Source organism: Littorina saxatilis, linkage group LG12 (genome assembly GCF_037325665.1).
Source record: "Littorina saxatilis isolate snail1 linkage group LG12, US_GU_Lsax_2.0, whole genome shotgun sequence".
Classification (NCBI taxonomy): domain Eukaryota; kingdom Metazoa; phylum Mollusca; class Gastropoda; order Littorinimorpha; family Littorinidae; genus Littorina; species Littorina saxatilis.
Window position 1 is genome coordinate 4,386,458 of NC_090256.1, and position 25,738 is coordinate 4,412,195.

Sequence of the window (25,738 nt, forward strand, 5' to 3'; positions counted from 1 at the left end):
AGTCGTCTGCTATGAGAACCACGACCTTGCGTGAGCATGCTTCCGGGCTTTTCTTTTTTCAAACTTTCAAAACTTCGAATTGTACTGATCTTGTCGTGATGAAAAAAGAATTCTTTTATGATTTAAGAATGTTTGTGTAACAAGCTGTCAATTTATTATTTAGATTTTAAAAGTTAGGTCTAGCTCCAAAACGCACCACGGTCCGATTGTCTCTGACACAATCCGCAAAATTAATTCTTTGAAAATTGCTCGCTCTTTACGTAGGGCACCTAGGATGTTCCCGTTTGGAGAGCGTTCAAATGGAAGGGTGTTTGTACTGTGTGTAAAAGCCTGACAGTATCTGTGATGGTTTACGGGAGGCTTACTGTGCCTTTAAGAGTCTGAATGTAACTTGTAAGGCAAAAGTAATAATTATGTGCAAAAGCAAACTTACAGGCACACGAGACACACAAACACAGACAGACAGACAGGCAGGCAGGCAGACGCATGCACACATGTATGCATGCACACACTCTCTATGACACACACAGTGGTACAGAGGAAGAAGACAATTTACCTGCAGACATATGTTTCAACATAATTTCAACCAAAAGTGGCCGTCGCGATATAACCTTGAATGGTTGAAAACGACGTTAAACACCAAATAAAGAAAGAAAGAAACCAAAAGTGGCCCATTTATACAGGTGGTTGATATGGAAAGGTGTATTAGACAGGAAAGAACCTTTTGGGGGATCCTTTGTGTTGGCCGTAATGGGCAGGTGGTTGTTTTAAAGAGGTGGTCGCCGGGGCAGGTCTGACTGTACATGAACCAGTATGCACACAAACATGTAACACCGTGACACACACACATAACACTGTGACACACACACGTAACACTGTGACACACACACGTAACACTGTGACACACACATGTAACACTGTGACACACACACACATAACACTGTGACACACACACACATAACACTGTGACACACACATGTAACACACACACGTAACACTGTGACACACACACGTAACACTGTGACACACACATGTAACACTGTGACACACACACGTAACACTGTGACACACACACACGTAACACTGTGACACACACACACATAACACTGTGACACACACACATAACACTGTGACACACACACGTAACACTGTGACACACACACGTAACACTGTGACACACACACGTAACACTGTGACACACACACATAACACTGTGACACACACACATAACACTGTGACACACACACACATAACACTGTGACACACACATAACACTGTGACACACACACATAACACTGTGACACACACACACATAACACTGTGACACACACACATAACACTGTGACACACACACACATAACACTGTGACACACACACATAACACTGTGACACACACATAACACTGTGACACACACACATAACACTGTGACACACACACGTAACACACACACATAACACTGTGACACACACACATAACACTGTGACACACACATAACACTGTGACACACACACATAACACTGTGACACACACACGTAACACTGTGACACACACACGTAACACTGTGACACACACACGTAACACTGTGACACACAAACATGTAACACTGTGACACACACATAACACTGTGACACACAAACATGTAACACTGTGACACACACACATAACACTGTGACACACAAACATGTAACACTGTGACACACACACATAACACTGTGACACACAAACATGTAACACTGTGACACACAAACATGTAACACTGTGACACACACACATAACACTGTGACACACAAACATGTAACACTGTGACACACACACATAACACTGTGACACACACACGTAACACTGTGACACACACACATAACACTGTGACACACACACATAACACTGTGACACACACACATAACACTGTGACACACACACGTAACACTGTGACACACACATGTAACACTGTGACACACACACATAACACTGTGACACACACACGTAACACTGTGACACACACACATAACACTGTGACACACACACATAACACTGTGACACACACACACATGCTCACACAAACTCATACACGTAAGCGCATGCGCATGTGTGCACGAACAGACACACACACACACACACACACACACACACACACACACACACACACACACACACACACACACACACACACACACACACACACACACACACACACACACACAGAGAGATACACTCATGCGCATGTGCACATGCACCCACACATATACACACACATGCACACACACAACACAACACAAGAAACAGAGAGAAAAGAAAAACATCAATCATCTAGTATCTTCCCATTTGTTCCTTTTGTCCTTTCAGCCTGCAAGCAAGGACGGTAACATGGAAACCTTGGTGCACAAGTACCAGTGCCACATCGCCACCAGTGTTAGCGTCATCCAGGAACTGCTTGACAACCATCCTCCAGACTTCAGCACCGCTTGGGACATACCTGTCATTATCAAAGAATATGGGGATGGCTCAGGTACGATTTTTCGTTATTTTGAAGATTCCCCAGTGGAAGCATGTGTGTCCACGGGACACAGCACACTCAAGCATGACGCTAACTAGAGTAAAAAAACAGGCTATTAATGCTCATTTTTAAAAATTTTCAAAATGTTTGTGTGGTTTGGTTTGATCTGATTTGATAGTCTTGGACAAATTAATTCTTAGCACTTCATGATTTGTTGCAGAAAAGTTATTTCATACATATGCATGTAACATTTTATAAAAAGATCATGGCTCACATCTTGTTCGGTTGTTTTGAGGCAGAAGTGCGTGTAATCTACAAACACACAAAAAGAACAAAAACGTACTTACGCTTGTTACTCTCAACAATTAGTGTTGAGTCGTTAAGAAAGCTCCTTGTCTGAACCAAGATAACAAGGAGGCGCCCTTTTCTTTTCTTCTTCTTCTTCTTTTCTTTCTTTCTTTAAAAAGTTCGGATAGAAACTGCAGGGAAGTATTGATGTCAGCGCAAGTGCCAGTGGTGGTTCCTTAAAAAAGTGTTGGGATACATCAATACATTTGTTTAGGACTGTGTCTGTCTGGGCAGGGTGCTACCTGTCAGCAAAGAGCTATGCACCATGAGACTGATTTGCTTTGCATCCGCCATTATTTGCAGCATCCAAGAGGGTGGTGTACCTGGACAAGCCTCTGCTGCCCAAAGGCCTCAGCCAGTGCCAGCAAAAGACGCACTATTTGCAGAAAGCGGTGCAAGCGTACCTGTGCCAACCCCACAACACCAGGGTAGCGGCAGGCGGAAATGCATGGACCACTGGCCACAAAGGTCAGGGTGTCAAGCAGGTGAAGGCAGCCCCTGAAAAGAAGGATTCCAGCGGGAAGCCGTTTGCAGACAGAAAGTTGAGTGGTGGTGCCGGTGTTGATGATGACGACCCATTTGGGGCTTCGGTCAGTATGGAGGACCTGGAAACTTTCGGGTCGGACAGACTCTTCAGTCAGTCCAGCTGGAAGGTGCCGGACTGGAAACCACAGACTTTTAACACCAGTGCCAAGACTGCAGGAGTGAAGAAAGAAGAGGAAGTGAATCAAATGGAATGCGCTACGGGAAAGGAAGCGCCGAATTCAGCTGGTGATGACCAGAACATGGGGTACTCTGGTACAGAAACCGTGACAAAACCTGATGAACGTGATAGTAACAAAAATACTGAACCTGTTCCAGAGACCAATGTTTGCGCTGAAGCCAAGTTGAAAGAAGAACCAACAAAGAACGCTGATTCATGTTCTGACACCTCTCTGCAACTGACCTCACAGCACAAATCTTCAGAGACATACAGTACGGCAAGCTCTGGAGCATTGGATCACGACGCCTCTTCTGATTCCGAGGATGATGGGCTAGTGATCGCTGAGCCTGAAGGCTTGGAGAGCAGCCCCTGTGGTCCAGTTGGGCCCTTGAGGAGAAGAAGCAGCAGAAGCTCAAAGAGCAGCATCTTTGATGAAATACCAACACTCTCCATGGAAGCATCTAACAACACTGGGGAAAAGAATGTGTCTGGTGAGCTGACACCAAGGAGAATGACTCGGTCAGCAGCCCACAAGCTCCAGTCCCCTGAAGGCCCCACAACGCTGCATTCTGATGTGACATCCCCAAGAACAAGACATGGGTCCAAACGGAAACCGCAGGACATACCGCAAACACAAGAAGCAGCGGACATCACCTCATCTTCTCAGAACCCATTGTTAAGCAGAAGTGAAGACGGCAAGACAGACGGCTCACTAACAGAAATGACGTCATCTGCCAAGAAGGCCAAACAGACCGTAGATGAAACGCACGCTGCAGGGGTTACGAATACGTCAGCTGTTGGCGGTACAAAGACTCAAAGTGGAAAGTCTGATGACATTTTTCGTCGAACAGGAGGCTTGGGATTGTCTCAATCTGCCATGGAAACCCAGACAGGGAGAAATGTGACGGATAGACAAGGTGAGGTACATGTATTATACTTTCTGTGTTTTCTGTTTTGTGCTTAACGGCCCAATTGTTTTTAGATTGAGCTAGGATATATAAGGTGCTTGTGGTTCCATAGCAGTAGATTGTCAAATGTCTCTGGCAATGAATCAAAAAACAAGAAAGGTAAGTTATTGGAATGTTATGTTTATAAAAATGCAAATCTGTGGCAATGGTCAAACATTGCTCTCACCCTTACTCAAACCTCACTGAACTGATGGATGCACACAGCACTTAATTATTAGAGGATTAGTGCGGTAACAGCAAGGGCCAACTTGTTAAATTTGTGATATATTTTAACTGCTGTAATTGTGCCATATGGTTCTACATGTAAGTTGATTGTTATGATCATTGGTCAGCAGGCATGAAAAGGCCACCACCTGTGGGAGCTGCAACTCCACTGGATTCTATCCTCAAGGAGATGACACCTACAGGGGGCAGCACTCAGCTCAAGTTTCAAGGTGAGAGTATGACAAGAGTTGCTGGCCCTCCATTGAGACGCATGCACAGTGCTTTCAGCACATTACAAATACAGTTGGTTCTAGATTTGTGTGATTGTTTGCACATTTGTTTTGTAGTAATGACGGATGTTTTAGGTTTGTAATTGATTCATGGATTCATTTTAGAGTAAGAACTTAGGTTTCTTAAGTAACTATTTGAACCAAACAGTGTATATTTGACCCAGGAATCCTTGGGAATAAAAAAGTGGAGTTTATTATCTGTTATTTGTAATAAATCTCCGTAATTTTTCTTTGCAGCTGAAGACCCATCACAGTATCGTCAACCCGAGTGTACAGGTGATCATGTCAGTTACCACCTATGGAATCTGTCAGGTGTGTCTGTCATGGTGCGCTCTAACAACCACGCCTTCATCAGAGACATGCGGCAACAGGTACACATTGATGCTTCAAAAGGAACACGTCTTTTTTTCTGTTTTATATTGCCAAAAATCGCTACTGATATTGCTTAGGGACCAGGTTATAAAGCTAATAATATTGTGATACTGAGTTTTCTCAATGGGATCATTTTTTGTTGCAAGCAGATAAATCATGCATAAAAATGCATATGGGAAGGTGTGTTTGTGTGTGCATGAGTGAGCATGATGATAAGTTGTGTTTGTTTTGATTTTTTGTAAAGAATTCTGCTACAGAGGAACCCCCCTTTGAGACCAGTCCTCTTAGAAATCTGAGAAATCAGGGTCTTAAAAAGGAGGGAGTTGTAAAATGGGGGTACATTTATCAATCAATTGATATGAGGCTTATATGGCGCGTATTCCGTGGGTACAGTTCTAAGCGCAGGGATATATTTTTTTAACATTTTTTTTTATTTTTATGCAATTTATATCGCGCACATATTCAAGGCGCAGGGATTTATTTATGCCGTGTGAGATGGAATTTTTTTTACACAATACATCACGCATTCACATCGGCCAGCAGATCGCAGCCATTTCGGTGCATATTCTACTTTTCACGGCCTATTATTCCAAGTCACACGGGTATTTTGGTGGACATTTTTATCTATGCCTATACAATTTTGCCGGGAAAGACCCTTTTGTCAATCATGGGATCTTTAACGTGCACACCCCAATGTAGTGTACACGAAGGGACCTCGGTTTTTCGTCTCATCCGAAAGACTAGCACTTGAACCCACCACCTAGGTTAGGAAAGGGGGGAGAAAATTGCTAACACCCTGACCCAGGGTCGAAACTCGCAACCTCTCGCTTCCGAGCGCAAGTGCGTTACCACTCGGCCACCCAGTCCCATTTATAGAGGTTAAGAACAGAAAATCTGAGAAAATCAGGTCTTAAAAAGGAGGGAGTTCTAAAATGGGGTACATTTATAATATAATATAATAGTGGCAAGCTTATATAGCGCGAACCATGGGGTTAACCCACGCTCTCCGCGCTTTACATCAAACTGAACAATGCAATACATGTTTACAATAAATAGTATCCTAGTTCATACAGTAGTGTAAATGCCATAATGCACTAATTATACAAACAACATCCAAAGAAAAACACACACTCACACAAGTTAAAGCTAAGTACATAGTAAGAAAAATAATATGTTAAATCACTATATCATAGTCATAGCACACACACACACACACACACACACACACGCACACACACACACACACACACACACACGCACACAGCGCAGTCGATCACACACACAAACACAAGCGTGAAGCGATAGTACAGGGTATTGAAAAAGCGGATCAGGGATCTAAATAGATTTTGAAAAGATGGGTCTTTAAAGCTGCTTTGAAAGAAGGGGTTGAGTCAATGTGGCGGATGTCATATGGGAGAGAGTTCCATATTTTACAGGGGTTATCAACAGAAAATCTGAGAAAACAGGGTCTTAAAAGGGAGGGAGTCTTAAAAGGGAGGGAGTCTTAAAAGGGAGGGAGTCTTAAAAGGGAGGGAGTCTTAAACGGGGGGTTCCACTGCAGTGTGTGTTTTGATGATGATTGATACGTGCAGCATTACCGCAGTACATCAAACACGCTCCATAAAGGTGAAAGCTTTGACTGATTTCTGTTATCACAGCAAAAAGTGGTGTACGTGAGAGCCAAAGCAGAGCGACAGGTTCATTATGGACTGGAGCAAATCACACTCAGCGAATGCATTCGCGCTTGGCTGGGCTGTTACCTGAGACCCAACTCTTATCTTTTGAGAGGTATTCAGTAAACTCTTTATTTTTTTATGTCTTACGTTTGCTCTTGGTTTAGCTTTAAAAGTTCTGTAAATGATTTCCTCTTGGCATGAAGCAGAAGACGTACCACGCAATGAGAATCCTGCAGGCAGAAGCATTCTTGGCATGGTTATGTGCCCTGCTACGGTCAGTCTCATTTTACCCAGCCAAAGCCCAGCTGCTGAAGTGAACTCTTGTGTCACATGTACACACATTACTACACTGTTCAACATCTAAGTTGTGTTTTTACACCCCCGGTATAGGGGTGTGTATAGGTTTCGCTCGATGTGTTTGTTTGTTTGTTTGTTTGTGTTCGCATATAGATCTCAAGAATGAACGGACCGATCGTCACCAAACTTGGTGAACAGGTTCTATACATTCCTGAGACGGTCCTTACAAAAATTGGGACCAGTCAAACACACGGTTAGGGAGTTATTGGTGGATTAAGATTCTACAAGGACTTATAGAGGGACATATTAATGGTCAAAGGGAAATAACCTTCTCAGTTGGTGGCAGTGAGAATGGTTATTTCCCTTTGACCAACGGGGGTGTTTTTCCTACCTCGGAGGAATTTCTTGTTTTAGTTTTTTTAACTTGAAGACCTACAATTGTCTGCTTGTTTTGTGTGTTGTTTTCTTTGTTTATTAGTTGTTAGCTGGTGCTCCTGAGAACTGCTTTTTAACATTTATTTTGTTAGAAGAATTAACTTCAGAGCAATTTTACATTTTGTGATGAAGACTTAAAACATCTTCTTTATCACTGTTTGTTCATCTGATTGGGCTGTGCTCGTGCAGCTCGTGTCAACATGCAGACTCAGGAAGTTGTGCACATTGAGGAGCTTCAGCTGGATCAGATCCTACAGCCTTCACTCAACTTCAGGTACGTAAAGCCACTGCCGTGTGCACATATGCACGGCGCGCACACACGCAATCACGCAAGCAAGCACGCATGCATGCAAGCACACAAACACACACTTATATATACACACACACACACACAAACACACACTTACACACACATATACACACACAAACACACACTTACACACACATATACACACACAAACACACACACATACACACACACACACACAAACACACACACAAACACACACACAAACACACACACACACACACACACAAACACACTTACACACACACACACACACTTAAATACATACACACACTTATACACACACACACACACACACACACACACACACACACACACACACACATTTCGCGTACATGGGCATGGCTTCCTGTCTGGTTTTACCTCGGACTCAAAAAATACTACATCTATACTGTTCAGCACTGTGTGAAACCAAATGTGTTACTTTATTTTTCTGATATGAGTGCTCTGAATTTACTTTTATTTTGCAGTCCTCCATATGCGTTTGCAGTACTGCAGAACATTTTCTCCAAGTTGATGGAGTAAGTAAACGATAGGCAAATGGATCATCAACTCACTCTCTTCATCGGTCTTTTATTGTATGTTTGTTTGTTTGACTTGTTTGTGGTTATTATTGTGCTTTTTGTTTAATTTATGTTTTCTTCTTTTTTGCCTAGTTTTGGAATTTTTGTTTGTTTGTTTGCTTAACGCCCAGCCGACCACGAAGGGCCATATCAGGGCGGTTAGTTTTGGAATGGTTGTTGGCCTACACGATGAAAAAAAAATCATTGTCAGTGTCTGTCCCTGTCTGTATCTGTTTTAGCCTAGTCTGTCTGTCTATAATCTCTCTATGTCTCTCTCTCTCTCTCTCTCTCTCTCTCTCTCTCTCTCTCTCTGTCCATCTGTAAATCACTCTCTTTCTCACTGACTGACCCCATCATTACAACTTGACTGACGTCTGATAGACACAGCATGTTAAGAGGAAGACATAAGGAACTTTTTGCGTTTAATTCTTTCAGATTGCCAGCAGGGAGCTACTTGCTATCCCATGAACCAGGCGCTGACCACATTCAGCTGAAGGCAGGCACAGGGACAAAAAGGTAAGTATTAGCCACATTGTCAACTTTAAACTTGAAACAAAAGCTCAAGTCATAAGTTGCATGTACACTGGAAGGCAGACATATGTAGTCAAGCAGACTTGAGATTGTTACCTACATTTGCAATTGTCCTCGCGCCCCCTAATTGGCGTAGAGGCGCGTCCCCCGGGTGGTGGATGGGGGAGCCTTCTCTACTAACTTCTGAGAGAAGGTCGCATCACTCTCGATGCCATGAACCTAATTAGGATCTTTTTCTTGTTTCTTCTCTATTTCTGCCTCCCCAAAGTCCTTTTACTTTCCTTTTCTCACCCATAAAATTCTTCACTCATTACCCTTGTTAACCTTTGCCGGATGCCGCTTTTGACTACACACTCCCGACGATGCGGGTTTGTCTGAACCCATACATTTGAAAGAGGGTTTTTACCGTTTATTCCTCTAACGACGATGCGGGTTTGTCTGAACCCATACATTTGAAAGAGGGTTTTTATCGTTTATTTCTCTAACGACGGGGTGGGTTCAGGGAAACCCACAGCGCTACTTCAGTGGTTGCATCGAGTTTCTCCCTTTACCGACCTCTTGCAGGGGAGGGAGAGGGGGAGGGAGAGGGGGAGGGAGAGACTGAGAGAGACTGAGAGACTAAGAAAGAGAGAGAGAGAGAGAGAGAGAGAGAGAGAGAGAGACTAAGAAAGAGAGAGAGAGAGACTAAGAAAGAGAGAGAGAGAGACTAAGAAAGAGAGAGAGAGAGACTAAGAAAAAGAGAGAGAGAGTCTAAGAAAGAGAGAGAGAGAGAGTCTAAGAAAGAGAGTGAGAGACTAAGAAAGAGAGAGAGGGAGACTAAGAAAGAGAGAGAGAGAGACTAAGATGAAAGAGAGAGAGACTAAGAAAGAGAGAGAGAGAGAGAGACTAAGAAAGAGAGAGAGACTAAGAAAGAGAGAGAGAGACTAAGAAAGAGAGAGAGACTAAGAAAGAGAGAGAGAGAGACTAAGAAAGAGAGAGAGAGATACTAAGAAAGAGAGAGAGAGAGACTAAGAAAGATAGAGAGAGAGAGACAAATAAAGAGAGAGAGAGACAAATAAAGAGAGAGAGAGACTAAGAAAGAGAGAGAGACAAAGAAAGAGAGAGAGAGACAAAGAAAGAGAGAGAGAGACTAAGAAAGAGAGAGAGAGACTAAGAAAGAGAGAGACTAAGAAAGAGAGAGAGAGACTAAAAAAGAGAGAGACTAAGAAAGAGAGAGAGAGAGACTAAGGGAGAGAAAGAGAGACTAAGAAAGAGAGAGAGACTAAAAGAGAGAGAGAGAGACTAAGAAAGAGAGAGAGAGACTAAGAGAGAGAGAGAGAGAGAGAGACTAAGAACGAGAGAGAGAGACTAAGAAAGAAAGAGAGACTAAGAAAGAGAGAGAGAGAGACTAAGAAAGAGAGAGAGAGACTAAGAAAGAGAGAGAGACTAAGAAAGATAGAGAGAGAGACTAAGAAAGAGAGAGAGAGAGAGACTAAGAAAGAGAGAGAGAGAGACTAAGAAAGAGAGAGAGAGAGAGAGAGAGAGACTAAGAAAGAGAGAGAGAGAGACTAAGAAAGAGAGAGAGAGAGAGACTAAGAAAGAGCTAGAGAGAGAGAGAGACTAAGAAAGAGAGAGAGAGACTAAGAAAGAGAGAGAGAGACTGAGAAAGAGAGAGAGAGTAAAAAAGAGAGAGAGAGACTAAGAAAGAGAGAGAGAGAGACTAAGAAAGAGAGAGAGAAAGAGAGACTAAGAAAGAGAGAGAGAGAGACTAAGAGAGAGAGAGAGAGAGACTAAGAAAGAGAGAGAGAGAGACTAAGAGAGAGAGAGAGATTAAGAAAGAGAGAGAGAGAGACTAAGAAAGAGAGAGAGAGAGACTAAGAAAGAGAGAGAGCGAGAGACTAAGAAAGAGAGAGAGAGAGACTAAGAAAGAGAGAGAGAGAGACTAAGAAAGAGAGACAGAGAGAGAGACTAAGAGAGAGAGACAGAGAGAGAGACTAAGAGAGAGAGACAGACAGAGAGAGAGACAGACAGAGAGAGAGAGAGACAGAGACAGACAGTCAGATAGACAGACAGTCAGAGAGACGGATAGACGGATAGACAGACAGACAGACAGAGCAACTGACAACAGACATACAGACAGAGAGATACGGACAGACAAACAGAGAGACAGACAGTCTCTTGGAGACAAACAGGCAGACAGACACTGTTCCGCCGCTTTGGTAATTATGGGTGTAGCAGAACCCGCGCCGTCGGCAGAGGGATAGTTACAATCACTACTACTCTTTAAAAGTATGGGTATGTGTGAACCCGCGCCATCGGTAGTGTTTATGTAAATTATCATAATCAATTAATTCTGATGTTTTGTCATGTACACACTAAAAATTTGCAGACAGAGAGCAAATTAGGTGTGTGAGAGATACTTAAAATTTCAAAACGATACCTTTAATGGTTCCAGAGTTACAATGATTTTAGTGTGTCTCTGGGTACAGGTGAACCCAGGAAGCACGGCAAAGGTTAAGTGTTTCTTGTATAGAATATAGTCAATGTTTGTAAAGATTTTAGTCAAGCAGTATGTAAGAAATGTTTAGTCCTTTGTACTGGAAACTTGCATTCTCCCAGTAAGGTCATATGTACTACGTTGCAAGCCCCTGGAGCAATTTTTTGATTAGTGCTTTTGTGAACAAGAAACACTTAACAAGTGGCTCTATCCCATCTCCCCCCTTTCCCTCGTCGCGATATAACCTTCGTGGTTGAAAACGACGTTAAACACCAAATAAAGAAAGAAAGAAAGATTTGCAATTGTCTGTACATTCCACCTCCCCAGCTGAAGAGGCTTAGATGGCTTTTTGCAAGTGACCATTCATTAACAAAGAAACCCCACAAGTAAGTTTTAGAAAATAAAATACCATCAATAATGTGACTTTATGAGGAAAGGGGCCAAGCTTCTGTACAAGAAGTTTATCACCATACAAAAGCTAGTGCTTTGAATTATGAATGTTTGGAGTTTAATGAACGTTTTCACTGTAAATGAAGTATCTGAATGACCAAACTCACAGTAATTGTTGCGTGTTCCATATGTGACCCTCCACCACGAAATGAGTCGCATGTCACCTCGCGCGGTTCTGCGCTAGGCTTAATATAAGTCCGGAGAGTGTATGGTAACAGCGTGAGGGTCACCTTAGTCACAGGCTTATAACTCAAACAGTTTTCACTCTTTTCTAAAACGGTTTTCACCACTGGATAGAGCATAAAAAACTCTTTAGGAAAATGTAAAAATATGAAAATCATGCAAAGGTGACATGCGACTCATTTCGTGGTGGAGGGTCACATATAATCAATATGTCTTAATAAACCAGCTCAAACTGAGTGTATGGGACTACTGTTACTTTTCATTTGCAGGGGTGGGTTTGACTTGCGCTGTCTCTACATGGGTCTGGGCGTGATGAAGGAAACAGACAAAACCATACCCTGGGTACCCATTGACCCCACTATTATGCTACCCCACCACTGGCGTATGGGTCTCATCCCTGCCACTTTTCAACCTCCAGGTATGTATGCTTCTTGATATATATCCTTGTAGAAGGCAATGAGTGTTTATATTTGAATCTGCTTTTGTAGCTTGTGTGTGTGTAGTGTGTGTGTGTGTGTGTGTTGTTTACAAGTTTGTGAAGATTTTTCTCCCTTTTTTTGTGCTCTACATGTAGCTCTCTCTCTCTCTTTCTCTCTCTCTCTCTCTCTCTCTCTCTCTCTCTCTCTCTCTCTCTCTCTCTCTCTCTCTCTCTCTCTCTCTATCTCTTTTAAAATTGCACCATGTGCAGCCCTTGATCACTGAATATGGAGTAACCAGTGAACAATTCATTTGATCCTTGTCATCACTGAAATAATTAATTAATCATTTGTTGTCCTCTGTTTCCTTTACAGATTTTGAAAACAAAAACAAGCAGCAGAGGCATTTTTCAGGACCAAAGAGGAAAAACAAGAACAAGAACAGGAGGAAGAAACAAAAGTAAAGCAAAACTGATGCTGAAATCAAGAATGGAAAGACGAGAGTGTCTGAAAAAGTGGACATAAAGATTACAGTGAAAGCGAGTAATTAACAGCCCATGAGTGTCTTTTTTGTGTGATATACATGTATGCAAATGCAAAGAACTAGTATTCCTCCAGCCTGAAAGAGAAATGTTCTGGCTATGTTGTCTTTTGAAGTTGAATAAAACTATTAGTTGACTATTATGTTCTGTTTTGTGTGTATTTTTTTCCTTCTTTTTTGAGCACACACACACACACAGACACAGACACACACACACACACACACACACACACACATATACATACACACACACACACACATATACACACACAAACTCACACTCGCTTACACACACACACACACACACACACACACAGACAGACACACACACACACACACACAGACACAGAGAGAGAGAAACCACTTCTGTGATTACTCATAGCTGCAGAAAAAATGTTCTTGTAGCGGCAGGTCACATTTTATGCAAGAAAAAAGAAAAACTTGAGACAGGAGTTGCACACAGCTGGTCAGGTTGAATGAAAGCAAAATAAATAACACGGATAGCTTTATTCATGGCTTATTTCGACTTGTCTCCAGTCAAGGGGAAAGTGAATGACAGCACTGTTACGAGGTCATTTGTTTCAAATCAAACCCGCAACCAGATTACGTGGCTAGCGCTCTCTCTCCTGATCTACAGCACGTCGCACTCGTGCAGTGGGTTTGGTTCATACTGACACACCCAGATTAGGCCATGGACACCCTCATCGCAAGGGAAGGGAGAGGCAATTTGATGACCAATTTCAGCGCAAGATGGGCCCAAATAGCCTATTCTGAGAGTGAAATTACCAGCCTCAAAGACGGGCCAAAGTGTTTTATGAAAAACTGAACACTGTCTCGCCAAGGGAGGTAAGTGATGCCAAGGGCTGCAGTCTACTCGCCTAGTGCTCCTCGTCAGCTTAGGTGATTGCTTCCCTTGCGGTGACTCCTTGCCTTTCTCTCAGCGATGATCAGTCGGCCCTATCTCTCGTACTGTACATGAGGTCGTTCAAATTGATTTTATGGACGGATCGCGTTTTCTCAGGGCAGCATGGAGAAAAGAAAAGTTGGACAGGATGGAACAGATCGTATATATATATGATGTCTCATGTTTGATAGACGATGTTTTATTCATAGGGCTGTGTGTGTGTGTGTGATCAACTTACTATACAGTCGGGAATAGTGAGTATATCACGTAGGCATCGCCTCCTAACGTTGGGTGCTGTGGATGCAATTCCATGTCGTTCTCGCTGCGTATAAGATTGTGTCTATAGGTAGCTGACCCTCAACACTGACACCCTGTCCCATGTATATAGGTAGCTGACCCTCAACACTGACACCCTATCCCATGTATATAGGTAGCTGACCCTCAACACCGACACCCTATCCCATGTATATAGGTAGCTGACCCTCAACACTGACACCCTGTCCCATGTATATAGGTAGCTGACCCTCAACACCGACACCCTGCCCCATGTATATAGGTAGCTGACCCTCAACACTGACACCCTGTCCCATGTATATAGGTAGCTGACCCTCAACACCGACACCGGCCTGTCCCATGTATATAGGTAGCTGACCCTCAACACCGACTCCCTGTCCCATGTATATAGGTAGCTGACCCTCAACACCGACACCCTATCCCAAACACACGCGTCGGAATGCACTGCAAGCACCCACCCCCCAGGTGACTTGATGGCTACTGAAAGCCTTATGCCTTTGATAGTTACTTCTTACACGCACCCTTACTACAGCACCTGGACTTGTTGGTCAGTGCGTTGGCCTTGTATGAGGCAACTGGCCCAGACAGGTCATCCTTGGACGTCGGAAAAGGAAAGACGTGAGGACTTTGAAACTGCGACTGATTTACGACTAAGCCGCTGTGGTTGCCATTTTTAGATCAGAATCCACCAAAATGCCTGCCATCATTGATGCCAAACGAGCTAGTGCTAGTGGTAAAGTAACTGCGCACACGCCCGTCCAAAAAGGACAAAAAGAGCCACACAAAAAACCACCACCAACAACAACAACAACAAACAAACAAACAAACAAACAAACAAACAAACAAAAAAACCAACAACAACAACAACAACAAACAAACAAACAAAAAACCAACAACAACAACAACAACAAACAAAAAAACAAAAAAAACAAAAACAAACAACAACAACAAACACCCTTCAACATACCAACAGCCTGTATTTGTTTTTCAATAGATCATATATATTTGTATTGGATTAAATTTAGTAACACAACCGTTCTCAAGATTTACACAAGCTTCCAAAAGCACATACACGTCGAGTCAGTAAAGGAATGAATTCAGCTCAAATGTCCCACTCTGCACTCAAAAGCAGACATGCCCTTGATAGTATTAATATCTAGTATGTGTGTCCGAATGGTTGCTTGACATGACCTCATTTACATGATATACACACGTGTGATTTGAACGATTATTATCTCACGGGTGTCTCTCTCACTTATGTAGGATAATACCTATTATCCCATGTCAACTCCAGGACAGTTCAGTGTGGATTTACGTGATGGTTTACACGGGAAGGATAAAGCTATCGTCAGTCAAAAATCTTTTCATTTTACGTCAGAAATTAAGTTTAAAGGTAGGGGAAGGGCCCCTAATATGGACCACTTTTTGTTTATTGCTGATAACTAGCTTGTTTTCTTTCTAAGAAGTTTCATTTTTTGGTTGGTAGTCCTTCTCTCTTAGTTTAACCGTTAGGCCTAATTAGAGTGACATAGCTTTGATAGACCTGCAGCAAAAATTAAATACAGAAAAAATCACAAATGGTCCATATTAGGAGCCGTTCCCCTACTTTCTTTCCCATGAAAACTATTGGGCTCACCATCTCAGATCTGCCCAGGCTGTCACGTGGGATTAGAACATCTCTCCATTTGGACACATACCGACACTCAACATCCTGACTGAGTGATTGTTTTTTTTATGAACTAATTGCACTGAGTGCCACTAGCGTCCGTTAAGAAATTGGTTCATAAAAACATTCCAGCTGTGCACAGAGAGCAACCAGGATGTTGCAAAATGAATGACATTGGAAGCAGTACGGCGTAAGGCTGTTCAAATGTGGTTTACATGTGCCCAAGACGAAGGATGATTGTTATCCTGTGTGAATGACTGTACAGATCATGATCGTTTTGGCGAGAAGGATTTTACGTGTAACACATTTTGAGCAGGGCGATGCCTTAAAGGCACAGTCCTACCCCGGTAAGCAATTCGACTCACCGTCTCAGATCTGCAGCCAGGCTTTTACATAGGATAAGGCCGTCCCTCGGCTTGGACATATACACACATCTACAGCCAGGCTTTTACATAGGATAAGGCCCGTCCCTCTGCTTGGATACACACATCTACAGCTTGGGTGCTCTCCGTGCAGACTGGGCATTTTGTAAGAACCTAATCTCTAAACAGACACCATTTAAAAAAAATAAAAATATTTTGTATGTAAAATTAATTCACACAACAACAATTCCCAGTCAGCATGTTGCTATATAGGGGATGTGTCGAGGGGAGGGGGGGGGGGGGGGAGGGGTGATGGTCTTATCCCATCAAGAAAACCTGGCCTGATCTGATATGGTCAGCCGAATCGTGTACACGGGGGAACAGTGTGTCTTCAACACGATGGAGGGGTTTGGGTGACAACAGGGCCAATAAGAAAAGCGATGGGAGTTGCAAAGGGGGTGGAGGATTTGGGGGTGAGTTGTTGAGAGCTAGAGATGAAAGTTGGAGACAGTGACTTACTGACCAACACACTGATTGACTCCAGTTATGTCCTTAGCCAAGTCGCCAGCAGGCGGCCTGATTGAATGAAGGACAGGGGCCGGTGATTTTCTTTTCATCACTTGCCTGTTGTGGCCCTCGGGGGCTGATTGCTAGTTTTAAAGCGGACGTCACTGGTGGTTGGATTTATCGATGTTAAAGTGGGCGTCACTGACATGCAATGAAGTTTGTTTACCGAAGCAGCATGTCTGTTTGTCTGATTGTGTGTGTGTGTGTGTGTGTGTGTGTGTGTGTGTGTGTGTGTGTGTGTGTATGAGCGTGTGTGTGTGTGTGTGTGTGTGAGAGTGTGTGTGTGTGTGTGTGTGTGTGTGTGTGTGTGTGTGTTTGTCTTCACTGCCTCTCTGTCTTCCTTGAAATCTCTCCCTGTCTTTCTTTGTCTTTGTCTCTGTCTCTGTCTGTCTCTGTCTGTCTCTGCCACTCTGTCTCTGTATCCGTATCTGTCTATCTGTCTGTCTGTCTGTCTCACTCACTCTCTTTCTCCCTCTCTCTTCCTATCTCTCTCTCTCTCTCTCTCTCTCTCTCTCTCTCTCTCTCTCTCTCTCTCTCTTACGCGCTCCTGTTTGGGCTTAGCTTTGAATGTGTATGGGTGTGAGTGTGTGTGTGTGTGTGTGTGTGTGTGTGTGTGTGTGTGCGTGCGTGTGCGCGCGCACGCGCATGCACTTGCTAGCAGCATTAAACACAACTGTCAAACAACAACTGTAACACGCCTCAACAGTCTAAGCAAAGTCAAAACATCTCAGCACTAACAGCATACGTTAATTGCAAGCAACAACGAACGAGAGAGAGAGAGAGAGAGAGAGAGAGAGAGAGAGAGAGAGAGAGAGAGAGAGAGAGAGAGAGAGAGAGAGAGAGAGAGAGAGGGGAGAGAGAGAGGAAAGAGAGAGAGAGAGAGGGGAGAGAGAGAGAGAGGGGAGAGAGAGAGAGAGAGAGAGAGGGGAAAGAGAGAGAGAGAGAGAGAGAGAGGGGGGAGAGAGAGAGAGAGAGAGAGAGAGAGAGAGAGAGAGAGAGAGAGAGAGAGATGATGATGATGATGATGATGATAATTAGTTTTAACGTCCTCTTAGAACCAATTGGCCTATCTTGGGACAGGTAGAGTTGATATGCTTTTTGGGGGGACAGGGCACTGGACAGACATGCAAACAGAGAACACATATGATCGTGTTATAGATCTGGAAGTCTGTTGTTGCGATATTTCAAAATGGGGATGGAAGTAAAGATTTTGTTGGGGTTGTTGCCATAGTGTACGCGAAATATAGTTGGAGTGGTGCGGTTTTGTAGGCTTATTTGCTTTTTATTTATGTAAAATATTTTTCAGACTTTTGGATAATGCCAAAATAATGTAATAAAGAACTGGCTGAATAAGTAAATAAATACGTAACTAGAAACATAAAAAGAATTATTAGCCAAACAGGAATATTAAATATAACTTGCTAAAATAATATATCAGAATGGGGAACTTAAGTTCAGGTAGGAGGGCGGTGTATGTGATTTAGCCTTGTTTGAATAGAGCTATATGATAGGTGTTGTAGGCGCTTTGGTTGTTGGGCGTGGGGGGTCGGTGGGAGAGAGGGTTGAGGGGTGGGAAGGAGGAGAGGGGATGAAGTTTTCAAAACAGATGTCCTATTTCAGCCTTATGTATTGAGAGACACAGGGTGAATGCTGGCTTCCATTGAAGCGTGCAATGTTTATCTAAAAACTCATGTGTTCGTTGACAAGGGTGTGTAGGTTGCGGAAATCTTGTTGGAGTAATTGGCAGCGGTCAAAGAGGTGTAAAAAAGATATTAGCTTTCCACATTCACAGAGACGGGGAAAGAACTTGTGAGCGCATCCATCCGTGCGAATTCTGCGAAGTATTTTAAGGAGGGGGTTGGGGAGTGTAGGCCTGTTTTGTTTGTCGGGGCAGAATAAGCCAACCATGGGCATCGCCTTCTGTTTTTAATTCTGTTTCCCAGTGACGCCAGGCAACTTTGGCCATTTTGTGTTTTGCTTCCGTCTTTGTTAATTTGAGGTCATGAAATTCTGCTTGATCTGTGACAGACTGTTTTGCTGCTCTGTCGGCCATATCATTGCCTCTGATCCCTGTGTGTGAGGGGATGTACATAAGGGTCAGTTCTGTCCCAGAGGCAATGATCTGGTGACAGAGGAACAATATTTCCGTCTGAAGCTCTTCCCGGTTTCTGGAACCGTTTTGGAGAGCAGTCAGAGCTGATTTTGAGTCGTAGAGAATCACGACTCGTGTTGGGGGTTGAGGGAGGTCATTGATATGGCCCGGTAGCTCAGTTGGTAGAGCACTGGACTTGTGATCGAAAGGTCGCAGGTTCGACTTCGGGCCGGGACGGACACGGGTCAACTTTATGTGCAGACCCAGAGACGGAAGCCATGTCCCACCCCCGTGTCATCACAATGGCACGTAAAAGACCTTGGTCATTCTGCCATAAGTGCAGGTGGCTGAATACACCTAAACACGCAGACACCTGGGTAGCGCGACTCCGTTGCTGCTAGCTTTCCACTGGGAGGAAGCGACCCGAATTTCCCAGCGATGGGACAATAAAGTAATGAAAATGAAAAAATGAAAAATGAAATGATATAGTGGCATGCTCTTAAGATGGCGTACATTTCTGCAGTGAAAATGGACACATCCTGGTCGAGTGTGAATTTGAGAGAGTGAGAGAGAGGGGAAAGAGAGAGAGAGAGAGAGAGAGAGAGAGAGAGAGAGAGAGATAGAGAGAGAGAGAGAGAGAGAGAGAGAGAGAGAGAGAGAGAGAGAGAGAGAGAGAGAGAGAGAGAGTACAATTGAACCCCCGTTTAAGACGTCCCCCATACCCAGTTGCAAGAAAATCCCCATTTTCAGACCCTGGTACTCCAGATTGTGCTTGTTAATATCGACAATAAATGTAGGGGAAGGGCTCCTAATATGGACCACTTTTTGTTTCATGCTAATAAGTAGCTTGTTTTCTTGCGAAGAAGTTTCATTTTGTGTTTGGTAGTCCTTCTCTCTTAAGTGAACCGTTAGGCCTAATTAGAGTGAAATAGCTTTGATAGACATTCAGCAAAAATTAAATACCGAAAAAATCACAAAGGGTCCATATTAGGAGCCCAGGCTCCTAATATGGACCAGTGAAGCGGCCTTCACGAATCACTGTCAAAAGCCCCCTATACTTCAAAATAACATGATACAACTTATTGTGCATGTCAGACTAATTCAAATATGCTTTAGATTTATCTGTTTCGAGTTGATGAGAGCATTATTTGAAGCACACCAGGAAACTAAAGAAGCATATCAAAAACAGAGTGAAAATAAGTGAAATTATTAACTTCCGCAAAAAGAAGACAATTTGATATATTTTTTTGAAAGCTCGAGGGCTAGTTATAGGTTATTTTCAGCAAGCTTCTTAATGAATTAATGAAAATAGCCTTTAGCTTTTATTTTCTTCGATTTGTTGAAGGTGGTCCATATTAGGGGACTCACACATACTTTGAGATTTTGCTATTATTTTTTGTTTGCAGGAGAAATTCTGGGTCAAAACTGCTAAAATGTAACAAATACGGTCTTAGCTGTCATATATAGCAATTATTGTGTGATAAAATCTTTGGCTGTGGACAGAAACAAGTTCGTTTTAGGTGTCAAAGTTAGAGTGAACGCTGCCAAAAGTGAAAAAAAGATAAAAAGCCTAACGGTTTTAAGGTTTGTGTTTCTGCAACTGTTTTGATATGCGCAAGTTATCCAGAGAGGGTGAATACAGCGAATGAAATTGTTTTTAGCGCTCTAGCGCCGTTAGTTTGTCAGATCAAGAGGTGGTCCATATTAGGAGCCGGTCCATATTAGGAGCCCTTCCCCTACCTCCAGTTAAAGACTCCTTTCCTTGTCAGACCAGATTTTTCGTTAGGTTTTGAAAGGGGTGTTTCCAGTGTAGTTGACAGTTCAGACGGTACTGGAAGTCGTGTATGCAGTGGACAGAAGAAACAAGCACAAGTAACGATCTCAGCTTTCCCGGAGAACAATCAGCATGCCCTCGAAGACCAGATCCAGACACACAGAGCAGAGCAGAGCAGACGGGACGGCGCTCTAAGTACACTGCGCCTCTCCGATTACGCATCGATCAAGCAGCAATAATGGGATTTTCTTCACTGTAGTGTTGTCTGTGTGTACATTATAAGATGTTTGGTGGCTTGTTGACAGACCAGCTTTTTTGTTGGTCCAAGGGGACCATATCGTCTTTTGTTTCATCTTTATCGACCAAGGCCGAAGGCCGCGGTTGATAAATATGAGACAAAAGGCGATATGCTCCCCGAGGACCAACAACAAAGTGCTGGTCTGACAACAAGCTACCAAACATCGTTTTTGTCATCATTTTGGTTGTGCAACAAAATGCACAATAACCCACAGGGAGACGAATTTTTAGAATCCAACTCCGGGCCACAAAGCATCGTCACAGTAGCTCGAGATAACACGTCAACCTTGTATGCGACGTCAAACGTAGCTTGTTGACGCTTTTCTTCCAGTCTGAAAATGTACAGAGCTGCGATCATACGTGTGAGTTCAGTAAGTGTTGAGCATATTTCTTTTCTTTTCAAGTGTTTATGACTTTTCGTTGTGGATTTTGCGATTACAGAGATAAGTTTCAAATTGACCATGAGTCGCCGCGGTAATTGTCAACATTGATTGGGTCTTTGAGAGTGAATCGTTGTCCTCGGAAACACAAATCCAAAGCCGCGATGGTTCCACACATCAAACAATCAGCCTGATTGACTTTTGACAATCCACGTTTCACCTGAAAGCTCAAACCTATTCACCACCTCGATTTATTGCATGGGAAACATGAGATTTATTTCCCAGGTGTTTGTGAATGAAAACTCGTGAAAATGATGACAAATGTATTTAGCTTGTTCTTGGCAAGCTATCTGATCTTGATTTCTTGTAGTATAGTGTTTTTACACTTTTTTCTTCTTCTCGATCTTGGTTATCTGTTCTTGATGTTTTTCTTTTGTTGTTGTCTTTTTTTATATTTAGTCAAGTTTTGACTAAATATTTTAACATCGAGGGGGAATCGAAACGAGGGTCGTGGTGTATGTGCGTGTGTGTGTCTGTGTGTGTGTCTGTGTGTGTGTGTGTGTAGAGCGATTCAGACTAAACTACTGGACCGATCTTTATGAAATTTGACATGAGAGTTCCTGGGTATGAAATCCCCGAACGTTTTTTTCATTTTTTTGATAAATGTCTTTGATGACGTCATATCCGGCTTTTCGTGAAAGTTGAGGCGGCACTGTCACGCCCTCATTTTTCAACCAAATTGGTTGAAATTTTGGTCAAGTACTCTTCGACAAAGCCCGGGGTTCGGTATTGCATTTCAGCTTGGTGGCTTAAAAATTAATTAATGACTTTGGTCATTAAAAATCTGAAAATTGTAAAAAAAATTAAAAATTTATAAAACGATCCAAATTTACGTTTATCTTATTCTCCATCATTTGCTGATTCCAAAAACATATCAATATGTTATATTTGGATTAAAAACAAGCTCTGAAAATTAAATATATAAAAATTATTATCAAATTTTTTTTTTCGAAATCAATTTAAAAACACTTTCATCGTATTCCTTGTCGGTTCCTGATTCCAAAAATATATAGATATGATATGTTTGGATTAAAAACACGCTCAGAAAGTTAAAACGAAGAGAGGTACAGAAAAGCGTGCTATCCTTCTTAGCGCAACGAATACCCCGCTCTTCTTGTCAATTCCACGGGCACTGCCTTTGCCACGGGCGGTGGAGTGACGATGCTACGAGTATACGGTCTTGCTGCGTTCAGTTTCATTCTGTGAGTTCGACAGCTACTTGACTAAATATTGTATTTTCGCCTTACGCGACTTGTTTCTTTTTCTTTTCTTTTTTCTTTTCTTTGAACCGTTTCCTCTACCATTCTGCTGGGATTGTGTTAGTTTCATTCACTGTAGCCCAGTGTGTACATTTTTTTCCCGTCCAGTTCGCTTAATCATTCTGTTGAGAATTAAAGCTTTCGACTCTCTTGACTTGTCAGTTTTGGCACCTGTTCTTCGTCCACTTCACTGTATAGTGTGTACACTTTTTTTCAGGTTACTTCGTCATTCTTTTGAGATGCCGTTATTGTTTTTTACATTTAGTCAAGTTTTGACTAAATGTTTTAACATAGAGGGGGAATCAAGACGAGGGTCGTGTTGTATGTGTGTGTATGTGTGTGTGTGTGTGTGTGTGTGTGTGTGTGTGTGTGTGTGTGTGTGTGTGTGTGTGTGTGTGTGTCTGTGTGTGTGTGTGTGTAGAGCGATTCTGAGTAAACTACTGGACCGATCTATAAGAAATTTTTTCATGAGAGTCCCTGGTTATGATATAGCTTTTTTTTTCGATAAATTTCTTTTATGACGTCATATCCGGCTTTTTGTAAAAGTTGAGGCGGCACTGTCACACCTTCATTTTTCAATCAAATTGATTGAAATTTTGGCCAAGCAATCTTCGACAAAGGCCGGACTTCGGTATTGCATTTCAGCATGTAGGCTTAAAAATTAATTAATGACATTGGTCATTAAAAATCTGAAAATTGTAATTAAAATTATTTTTTTTATAAAACGATCCAAAATTACTTTTATTTTATTCTTCATCATGTTCTGATTCCAAAAACATATAAGTATGTTATATTCAAATTAAAAACAAGCTCTGAAAATTAAAAATATAAAACTTATGACTAAAATAAAATGTCCGAAATCGTTTTAAAAACAATTTCATCTTATTCCTCGTCGGTTCCTGATTCCAAAAACATATAGATATGATATGTTTGGATTAAAAACACGCTCAGAAAGTTAAAACGAAGAGAGGTACAGTAAAGCGTGCTATGCAGCACAGCGCAACCGCTACCGCGCTAAACAGGCTCGTCACTTTTACTGCCTTTTGCACTAGCGGTGGACTACGGTCATTGTGAAAACATGCAGTGCGTTCAGTTTCATTCTGTGAGTTCGACTGAGCTTGACTAAATGTTGTATTTTCGCCTTACGCGACTTGTTGTTTTTTTGTTGACGGTAGCCCATTATGCACTCTTTATTTTCTTCAGTTCGCTTCATCATTCTTTTGAGAATTAAGGTTTCGATTTTCGTGATTCTTTGGTTGAGGGAATTGTTTGCTTTGGCTTGTCGAGTTATTATGTTGAGAAGTTCGTGATTTCCTTGGCTGTAACGTTTTTGGAATTGTTGTTTTTTGTTTGTTTTTTACATTTAGTCAAGTTTTGACTAAATGTGTTAACATAGAGGGGGGAATCGAGACGAGGGTCGTGGTGTATGTGTGTGTGTGTGTGTGTGTGTGTGTGTGTGTGTGTGTGTGTGTGTGTGTGTGTGTGTGTGTGTGTGTGTGTGTGTGTGTAGAGCGATTCAGAGTAAACTACTGGACCGATCTTTATGACATTTTTCATGAGTTTCTGGGTATGATATCCCCAGAAGATTTCTTTATTTTTTCGATAAATGTCTTTGATGACGTCATATCCGGCATTTTGTAAAAGTTGAGGCGGCACTGTCACATCCTCATTTTGTAATCAAATTGATTGACATTTTGGCCAAGCAATTTTCGACGAAGGCCGGACTTTGGTATTGCATTTCAGCTTGGAGGCTTAGAAATTAATGAATGACTTTGGTCATTAACAATCTAGAAATTGTAATTAAAAGTATTTTTTTTATAAAACGATCCAAAATTACGTTTATCGTATTCTTCATCTTTTTGTAATTCCAAAAAACATATAAATATGTTATATTTGGATTAAAAACAAGCTCTGAAAATTAAAAATATAACAATTATGATTAAAATTAAATTTCCGAAATCGATTTAAAACCAATTTCATCTTATTCCTTGTCCGTTCCTGATTCCAAAAACATATAGATATGATATGTTTGGATTAAAAACACGTTCATAGAGTTAAAAAGAATAGAGATATAGAAAAGCGTGCTATCCTCATCAGCGCAACCGCTACCGCGCTTTTCTGGATTGTTGATTTCACTGCCTTTGCCACGAGCGGTGGACAGACAATGCTACGAGTGTACGGTCTTGCGGAAAAAATGCAATGCGTTCAGTTTCATTCTGTGTGTTCGACTGAGCTTGACTAAATGTTGTATTTTCGCCTTTCGCGACTTGTTGTTTTTTCCCATTCTCTGGCGGAGTTCGTGATTTTCTTGGCTGCAGTGTTGTAGAATTGTTTGTTTTAGTTTACTACCTCATGCAACCTACAGGGAATTTCAGCATGTTTTGGACTGCAACGTGTTTGACGTACGTTTCTCGTTCATTCCAATGTGATGCTCGTGATTTCCTTGCCTGTAGTGAGTTTCTTTACTTGTTTGCTTCCGTCTGCTGGTTCATTCCACAGTTGCTAATTTCAGCAGCAAATACTTCGTGAGGGTTTCTTTGTTGTTTTTGAGTTGTTGTTTTTGTTTGTTTATTCTGGTAATGAAAATGCCGTAAGACGAAGTCTTTCTGTCTTGGTGCAAACTTTCCTTTTCAAATTAAAGTTCTAGGGGATTGATTGAGTAATTGTCTAGCTACACGCACAGAGTTTGCTGCTAGTTTTCGGATGGAGATGGCTTTTTTCCTGCAGAGGACGGGCGTTCTTGTTAACAGTAAGTTTCTGTTCATTGTTGCAGAGAAAGTAATTAGTGTTATGTTCCAAGCTTGCAATCTATAGTTCGAAACAATTTC

The 25,738-nt window shown here is 42.1% G+C and overlaps 1 protein-coding gene across 2 annotated transcripts in view; it reads left to right on the plus strand.

Annotated features, from left to right (window-relative positions):
- LOC138981101 (little elongation complex subunit 2-like) overlaps nt 1-13,398 on the plus strand; it is a 30,138-nt gene extending 16,740 nt beyond the window's left edge. Inside the window, exons 8-17 of one of the 2 annotated variants that reach the window (XM_070353935.1) lie at nt 2,345-2,507; nt 3,147-4,463; nt 4,847-4,948; nt 5,246-5,379; nt 7,039-7,168; nt 7,978-8,062; nt 8,566-8,616; nt 9,094-9,174; nt 12,568-12,716; nt 13,090-13,398. In XM_070353935.1, coding sequence (XP_070210036.1) covers nt 2,345-2,507; nt 3,147-4,463; nt 4,847-4,948; nt 5,246-5,379; nt 7,039-7,168; nt 7,978-8,062; nt 8,566-8,616; nt 9,094-9,174; nt 12,568-12,716; nt 13,090-13,178 — 2,301 coding nt within the window. In that variant the 3' untranslated portion in view covers nt 13,179-13,398. The remainder of the gene's footprint in view (nt 1-2,344; nt 2,508-3,146; nt 4,464-4,846; nt 4,949-5,245; nt 5,380-7,038; nt 7,169-7,977; nt 8,063-8,565; nt 8,617-9,093; nt 9,175-12,567; nt 12,717-13,089) is intronic. The other variant, XM_070353936.1, reaches the window with a different exon arrangement.
- The last annotated feature ends 12,340 nt before the right edge of the window (nt 13,399-25,738 follow it).